Below are 8,570 nucleotides of genomic sequence, written 5' to 3'. Positions count from 1 at the left end.
CGCGCGCGCGTGCGCGTGTTGGGTTCAGTGAGTCTGTCTGTGGAAACATGCCTTGGGAAGGTAATTTATATGATTTCAGAAGCCTGTTTGATTCCAAGAGGTAAGTTGATTTTGTTTGTTTGTTTGTTTGTTTAAGGATAGGAACATGTGATTCTTATTTTTCTCTTTTTAATTAAACTGGTTTTCTTGATTTCTAGAAACATTTCTTAGCTTGAAAGCTACTTGATTTAAAGTGAAATTAAAGATAAACATCTGTCTTTACTCATTTTTTTACTTTTGTTTTATTCCCCCAATACTTTCTATTTGCTTATAATAATCTTCTAGTTTATTTTTAAAATAATTTTTTATTTTTCAATTATAGTTGACATATAACACAGTCTCAACATGACTTTTGTACATTCTTATAGGACTTCTCTTCAGCTAGACTTCAGGCAATTCTCAATGATGGTTGTTGTGTAGTTTGGTTGTAATTTTGAGGTGGTCTGAGAGGAAGTGAGCGAGCACAGCATTTACCTACTCCACCATCTTAACCACAACTGTTGCTTATAATATTCTTGATCTCAATTCTGTACCATTGTCTACAGAGTGGACCCCATTAGAATGCCCTTTCTCCTTTTTTTGCTATGGAAAATTTAAAATTTTTAAATTAAATTTATTGTAACTTTGGTTAATAACATTATATAATTTTCAACTGTACAAGATCATCTAAATTTTATGTATTTTCTAGATCAATTCAGGTCTCATATCCACATAAACCTTATTCTAATTACTCCAGTGTATCCTGAACTACAGAACTATTTGTATCATAGACCTCTTGTGAGAATTAGGGGAACTGTGGGAATCTTTGTTTCATAGTGTTTCTTGGGAGTGGTGGTGAAACAAATTAAAGGCAATAAAGGTAGTATTTAACTACATTGTGCATTTTTTTCCAGATTATTTATTTATTGCATGAAAATTGAAAATATAAGAATTTCATCAGTAAAATGGGGCTAACAGTGCTAATCACATCATGGTTAGGAGATTAAAGGAGTTCATCCACATTTAGCAGAATACGTGGTATATAGCAGGTATGCAGTAGGAACTGTTAATCAAGTGTCTTATTAACCAATAATTAGCTGACAGCATAACAATATTTAATATTTGTTTAGCATTTTAGATGCTTCTAACATATTTTACATTACACTCTCATTTCATCTCTGCAGCCACCTTTTATTTATCATTACATCATTACATCGTTGTCTTAATCTGCCCTGAGCTGTCTGTATTCCTTCTGCTATTTCAGTGAGGGCCTTCTAGTGTCAAAAAGTATGCATTCTCAAAGAGTAGCTGGGAAGATAAAGTAATCAATTTATTCTCGAAGGAAAACGCAATGAAGATGAGCTAACTGTCATTGCGGTTTATATGTGGGCAAGAAGTAATAACCAGGGCCTCAAACCATACAACAGGGGAAGCCAACCACTCTGCAGAAATATACGGACCTTAGCCGTAGAGTTCTATCCTTGGAATATTACAGGAAGAATTCAATATTAGGTTTGGAGAATTTTAGCACTGAAGAGGACTTTAAGGACCACTTAGTTTAACTCTCCTCTTTTACCTATGAGAAAAATTGAGGGGAATTGACTTGTACAAGTTCATAGAGCAAGTAACTATTAAAGTTGAACTCAGGTCTTCTGACTCCCAAAACCTTCACACCTATTTCCCAAGCACAGGGTATCTGACATGTTTTTCTACTTTCATGTGCCTTTGTGAAAGACCAGTTCTGTGCTGACCCAGATGCACGTGATTTCCTGCACATGTCTTTGGCCTTGGAAATAGGTCCAGGGACTGCTTTCAAGGACAGTGGCTGTGAGACTTTTCTCACCTGCACATCTGTCAGCAGGTAGACAGTGAAGAGTAGGAGGCCAAGATATGAGCAGCCAGCATCAAGGAAAAGGAAAGAAATACCTCTGCTAAATTCAGTGAAATACATTATGAACTATGCAAGAGAATGGCTGTACTGAAGCATGGCTTCCCACAGCTGCTTAAGAATCTAAGTCCAAAGCTAGACTCAGCGCCAACAAGCAGAGGCCTACAAAGGTCATCTATTGCTGGAAGAGGTATAGGAAACTTTCTCCTGCCCAACAACTATGACAGATATAAAGTAGAGTTTGGTTGCCATGGAGAGGAGAGGAAGTCTGTGCTCACAGTAGCTGCTTAAGACTGAAGCTGGACCAGTACAACAGAGAACCTACCACCCTCTACCTGCCCCTACCATAAGCCTAGCACCAAAAAAAGTAATTTCAGGCTAGAATATCCAGTCTGTTTGTCTGTCTGTCTGTCTATCTGTCTGTCTATCTATCTGTCTATTGAGAGAAGGATTGAGATAGAGAGGAGACAGACACTGGAACTTTTAAAAGAATTGGCTTATGCCATTGTGGAAGCCTAGGTAAGTCCAGAATTTCCAGGGTAGTTGAGCAGGCGGCAGATCCATGGAAGAGTTGCATTTTGAGTCCAAAAGCAGTCCGCTGGCAGAGTTCCTTCTTCTTCAGGGAGGTCAGTCTTTTGTTCTATTAAGGTCTTCAGCTGACTGGCTGAGGCCCGCTCACATTATGGAGGGTAATCTAGTGCTTTACTCACGTCTACCAGTTTGTTAGACCTGAGTAAAGCACTAGATTTGTTCCTGCGCCCCCCGCCCCCCAAAAAAACCAAAAACCAAAAACCAAAAACATGCTTTTATAGAAACATCCAGAATAACGTTTCACTGAATATCTTGGCACTGTGGTCCAGCCAAAGTGACACATGAAATTAACCATCGCATGCCCCCTTGTATTTGCTACCCTCCCCAACAAAGGGTGATTCCTGTTTATAAAGCATAGATTAATTTCCCCTTCTTTTTCTTTTTTGAATTTTATGTAGATGGCACAGCAGAGTATACTTTTGCATCTGGCTTCCTTCACAGGGCCTGTATACATAATCCTCGGATTTTATTGCCTAGTTAGTTGACCAGCCCTTCCCAGAGTGGCCTGCAAGATTGAGCTGTAGTGAGGTATAGAAGCCTTTTTTCACCATGTTGTCTGGGGCTATCCCTACGTGGCACATCTGCATTCTCTAACATAGGTGGGCTAGTGTAGAGTCTGGAAGTTGGTAAGTTGCACCTTTGGCCCTCTCTGCCTTCATCCTTCCGGTGTAGTCTCCTTTCCTTTCTTACTACTCTCTAATTTCCCCGCATCCCCTGCTGGCCATGGATTGACTATGCAGAGAACCCTGATGCCAGTTCTTTTTTCCTGAGACTTCCCCCACTGCCTATTGCAGCTCCTTATTCCTTCAACCTGAACATACCTCAGCCTTATTCTGTACCTTCTCAGCTGGCTGTCATGTTGACAGGCTTGGACCTTAGAGATATCTAGACAACTCTTCCCTCCTTCTTCTCTCCATATGCCTTTTTTAAAAAAATGTGTATGGAAACTGAGGACCAGAGAAGGAGGTAACTTTCCTGAGATCTTATAGATGGGGAATGGTATAGGGTATGGATCAAGGGGTTGCAGCCTTAGTCTCTGGGTGCTGTTCCTTCTTAGCTTGAGTCTTTGTGCCTTTCCTTCCCTCTTCTCTGCCCCAGTAGCATTCCTACTTGCCATATTCACTGGGGAGAGAGAACTTAACAACTCCCTGGGGTCTCTGATGAGGAGAGTTACCTTCACTGGGACCCTTTCTCTCCTTCCAGCACTGTAATTGATTGTCATCCTTTGCTCTTCCCTCTGTGCTCCCTCCTGGCAGAGAGAAGGCCTGCCACCTAGAGCAGCCTTGCTCTGTCAAGCTAGAACAAGGCTCAGGTTGATGATAGAAATCTGGCTGGTGTTTAACATGTAATTGTGGCCCATTTCTGTTTAGTATGTGGCAGTTTGAAGACCCTATTCATTTGGATATCACCTCCCTCTTCATTCAGTCATTCCTTTAGGTCAGCTTCCCATTTCTGTGACCATCAGGGTTGGAAGTGGCAGTGTGGGGTCTTGAAAAGAGCTCTGTTCTAGAAGTTGGGAGACCTGCCACCAGTTAGCTGTGTGACCTTGTCCTCTCTGGACCTCAGTTTCCTCACTTGTAAAGTGGATTAGATCAGGTGGTCTTTAAGGTCCTTCCCTATGCTACCTTTTATACTACTTGATTTGAACCACCGAGCTACAAATGAAAGATTCCACTCGTGGTTTTGTAATTACACTTAGCAGATGGGCGAGATGAGAGGGAAGGAGATGTTCTTGCCTATAGGATCGTCTTTTCCCCACCTACTTCATGTGCCTCCCTAGTGTTTTTGGAACACAAATGACAACCCTTGTTTTTCTCTGCATTCCCATTTCAAACCTATAATCTTCTTGTATCTTTATGAACTGTTTTTACTGTAAGATAAGCTGTTGTGCAGAATTTGTGTTAACAGTGTGTGGTTTTTCTCTCTGCTGTGATGAACCTGAGGGGGGTGGTCAGAGCCCATCATAGCTGGTCCCTGGAGTGGGCTGTATGTGTGCGTCAGATTTATTGTGCCAGGCTCCAGTTTCTCTTCTCAATCTCTAGTTCTGATTTTGCTGTTTTTCAGTTAAAACCAAAGATTATGAAGGAGGCAGTTTCTTGCCCTCTGAATTTTAGAGGTTTGTGGTATGGTTGGGGGCGAGGGGCCCCTCTCTTCCTATTTTCTTTGCTTAAGGTATTTCACCTTGGGAAGGCAGAAATGAGCCCTGTTGAACATCATAAACTCCCTATGCAAGAGGAAGCAATACTGAATGTGGTTACATTATTGAATGACTGCTTTTTAATGAATACTGAAAACCATTTGATGCCACGCTTTTCCTTTCACCTTTAGATTTTCTGAAACAGTAAAAAAAACTTTTAGGGGGTTTTAAGAATTATTAAATTAAAGGAAAGGCAGTATTTCTAATTCTGCTGTTGCTCCACCTGCCCTAACATAAGGTAGAAGTGTGTCAAAATTCCAGTGTTTCTTCCCATTAGTTTTCAATTTTGATCCTCCCCTAGTGAAATAAGCATGGAGTTACTACTCCATTTTACAGAAGAGAAACCAAGATGTGTCAAGGTTAAAATGACTTACTCATGGTCACACAGTTAGTTGATGACCAATAAGAATGATAAGAATGATTGTGAGAATCCAAGATACCAGATAACTAATGATTTGTTAATTTGACAACACTGTACCGCCCTCAGTCATTAAGAGAGTCTTGCTATATAACAGCTTATCGTTTTTGCCATGTCTCTCCCCACTCCACCTTCAGAAAACACAGAGCAGGAGCCAGATCCTTACTGGTGGGGTAGGTGGCTAGACAGTAGAGCATAGGAGGTAGAGGAGAGAGGAAGGTGACACAAAGCTTAGATTTAATTTTTCTTCTGAAGGTGGGAGAATTATTTCTATAGAGAGTCAAGAAAATGAACAGAATCAACATTCCTTCCCCCCCCCCACCCCCTCAGATGGGTGGGGTTTCTTGTGGCCAGTGTTACTTGCAAGACAGTGTTCAGATTGATGTGCAGGGGAAACAGGATTTCATCTGGGGTAAAGGGTAGGTACACCATCTTGATGTCTGATTGAGCCTAGTATGTTAAATGTTCCACACTAGCATCTTACTGATGTTCACAAGTTGGCTTCTCTGAAGCATTGAACTTGTTAATGAAATAAAAAAGACTTCTAGAGATTCTCTCTGCCTAGGTTTTCAATCTTGACTCTGCATCTTACTCGCTGTGTAATCTTGGACAGGTTGCTTCACTTGCCTGTGCTTGAGTTTGCCATCTGTTTTATTTATAGTGTTGTGGATTAACTACATTAATAAATATAAAACAGAAGAATATACAGTGTTATGAGGAGAGTGATTTTCCTTCCATCTAGCCCTCTTTTCATCTTTCCCTCATACCCACTCAGTATGTGTGTGTGTGTGTGTGTGTGTGTGTGTGTGTGTATGTCTGTCTGTCTGTCTGTCTGTCTGTATCTGTGTCTTTCAGAGTGCATTTCCACCTGGCCTGATGAACTCTCCAGACAACTGTAACACCTCAACCAAGTTTAAGCTTTGGGGTTTGTCTGTATTTGACATGCGTGTCTAAATGTTGTCATCAATGGGCTCCTTTGTGGAGAGACCTGAGAGAAAAGAAACCAGAGGGTGTGTACTGTGTACTCCAGTTACACTGTACCATGTCCCCATGCCTGAGGATCTGGGGGCAGCTTTGAGACTTAAGTTGAGCCTTTTAGCAAGATGAGAATATTGACCAGCTGTCTTAACCTACTTGAGCTGCATAATAAAATACTATGGATCAGGTAGCTTAAACAACAGAAATTTGTTTTCCTCACAGTTTTAGAGGCTTAAAGTCCAAGATAAGGATACCAGTGTATGTGGGTGTGTTGGGGAGGAGGCCACTTCTCTTCTTATAATGCCACCAATCCTTTCTGATTAGGACTCTACTTTATGCCTTATTTAACCTTAATTACCTCCTAAAAATTTTCTCTTTAAACATAGTTACATTTGGGGGCTAAGGCTTCAATATATGAATTTGGGGGGACACAGTTCAGTCCATAGCATCAGCTTTCCTCCTTCCCAGAGTTACCCAGTGAGGAAAATTGGTAAAGTCAGCCTGTGTCCTCTTTGGCCCCATGTTCTGTGTTGTTTGTATAAGGCAGTATTGGATCTGCCTGTACATTGGGGGAGGAGGGTCTCCGTCTTCCTGTCTTCTTGAGATTGGAGTAGAGTGTGAATGAAGGGTGGAAGATTATGCTTGCTCCTATACTTCAAGCTCAGAAATGGGTGTATATTGGGGGAGGGGCACCATTGTTTTGTCACCTGTGTTGTTTGTTTAGACTAGGGACTGAAATCAAATGAAACATAGTCTCTTTTCTACTCTCCTCTTAATGAATTCCCAGGAGTAATGAATACTTTTCAGTTCTCTCTGTAAAACAAACTTAATAGTGCCCACAGCTTGCTGAATGCACAGCTAGCAGTCTGCTCTCTCTGCATTACCCACTCGCTTCAGCACCCACTGGTTGAATTATGTGCTTACCAAGAGCCAGTTTGTTCCCAAAGCCATTTGTACAGTTGTAGCTGGTATTGTAACTAGGTAATGTATTTAAATATCAGATAGACTGACGAAATATGACTGCAGGTGAGGTGGCTTTCTCCCTTCCCCCTCACCATGAACACTGGTTAAAAGCTGTGGAAAGACTCAATAAGTCCAAGTCACTAAAAATGAACTACTGTTCAAGTAAATTAAGATTGGGGAAATCATAAAACTCTTAGAATTTAATTCTGATATAACTCTGTAAAGTGTGTACATTTTTACAAAGACTCAGTAATTGGAAATGATAGACAATGTATTATGTTCTGATTCATGTAAGGAAGATGATATGAGGCTCTTACCAGTGGACTCTTATTCAAAGAGATGGCCTTGCCTTGTGTTAGAATGTGGGTGAATGAACACACGTTTATATATATTATGCAAAAATAAAAATTTCAGTTATATCTTTTTATGATTCCTTGCTTTATTTTGATTAACCTAGTTTCTGACTTGATTACATTGGAAAGGAGAGTTTACTGTTGTGATTTAGTTTAGAACCTGTTTTGATGATTTGGTTCGATTTCAGTTTATTGGTCTTAGGAAATAGATTTTATTTTGTATATGTTGTCAAGTTAATACAGCAAACACTAGTGGGGCTTTTAAAATTTTTTATTTTATTTTATTTTCTTAGTGGGGCTTTTGAAACTGAGGTTTTAAAGCAAATTTATGTGGCTCATTCTGGATTTTTGTAGATTCTTTGGCTCCTCTTGTAGACTCACAGCATATTGAGGGAGACCTAATTCCCTTATTTTACAAATGAGGAAACTAAGGCCTTGTCAGTGGTGAATTGTGTGGGGTAGTGGACTGAAGTGGGCAGAACCACAGTAGATGGAACTCTTCCCCCCAGCCTCTTCTTCTGGGTGGATTTCTCTGGTGACAGTACTGACCCGTGCTCTTCCTTTGGGACAGGACCAACCTGGAGGCCTTGCAGAAGAAGCTGGAGGAGCTGGAGCTGGATGAGCAGCAGCGGAAGCGCCTTGAGGCCTTTCTTACCCAGAAGCAGAAGGTGGGGGAACTGAAGGATGACGACTTTGAGAAGATCAGTGAGCTGGGTGCTGGCAATGGTGGTGTGGTGTTCAAGGTCTCCCACAAGCCATCCGGCCTGGTCATGGCTAGAAAGGTGAGGCAACCAAAAAAAAAGAAAAGAAAAGAAAAGGGCTGAATCAAGCTTACTTGGTAAACGGGTGGATCATCTCTTAGAAGACCTGGGAGCCTGGGGACTGGGGTGAAAGGAAGACTGACTTTTCACTCAGTACCTTTCATGCTGTTTGAATTTTGAACTCATGTTATGTATCAGATTATAGGTAAACACACTAACGATGTGTTAGTATATTTATCCCATCCCCAGACTGGAAAATAACAGCAAGTAACCCTTTGTTAGCTTTCTGTGTGTCCTGGAAAATATGCTAGGGTGCATGTTTGTAATTTATCAAGTGGAGGAGAAGCTTCTCTCATTGACCCAGCCCCAAGGATGCACAAAACACCATTTCAAGTTGCGTTCC

At 41.0% G+C, this 8,570-nt stretch overlaps 1 protein-coding gene across 2 annotated transcripts in view; it reads left to right on the top strand.

The window, feature by feature from the left end:
* MAP2K1 (mitogen-activated protein kinase kinase 1) overlaps positions 1-8,570 on the top strand; it is a 70,539-nt gene that overhangs the window by 25,505 nt on the left and 36,464 nt on the right. For both annotated transcript variants that reach the window (XM_006920238.2, XM_025038724.1), the window contains exon 2: positions 7,978-8,188. In XM_006920238.2, the coding sequence (XP_006920300.1) occupies positions 7,978-8,188 (211 nt within the window). The remainder of the gene's footprint in view (positions 1-7,977; positions 8,189-8,570) is intronic.

Source organism: Pteropus alecto, unplaced genomic scaffold (genome assembly GCF_000325575.1).
Source record: "Pteropus alecto unplaced genomic scaffold, ASM32557v1 scaffold86, whole genome shotgun sequence".
Classification (NCBI taxonomy): Eukaryota; Metazoa; Chordata; class Mammalia; order Chiroptera; family Pteropodidae; genus Pteropus; species Pteropus alecto.
Note: the sequence above shows the minus strand (reverse complement) of the source record. Positions and strands in the feature narration are given on the sequence as shown.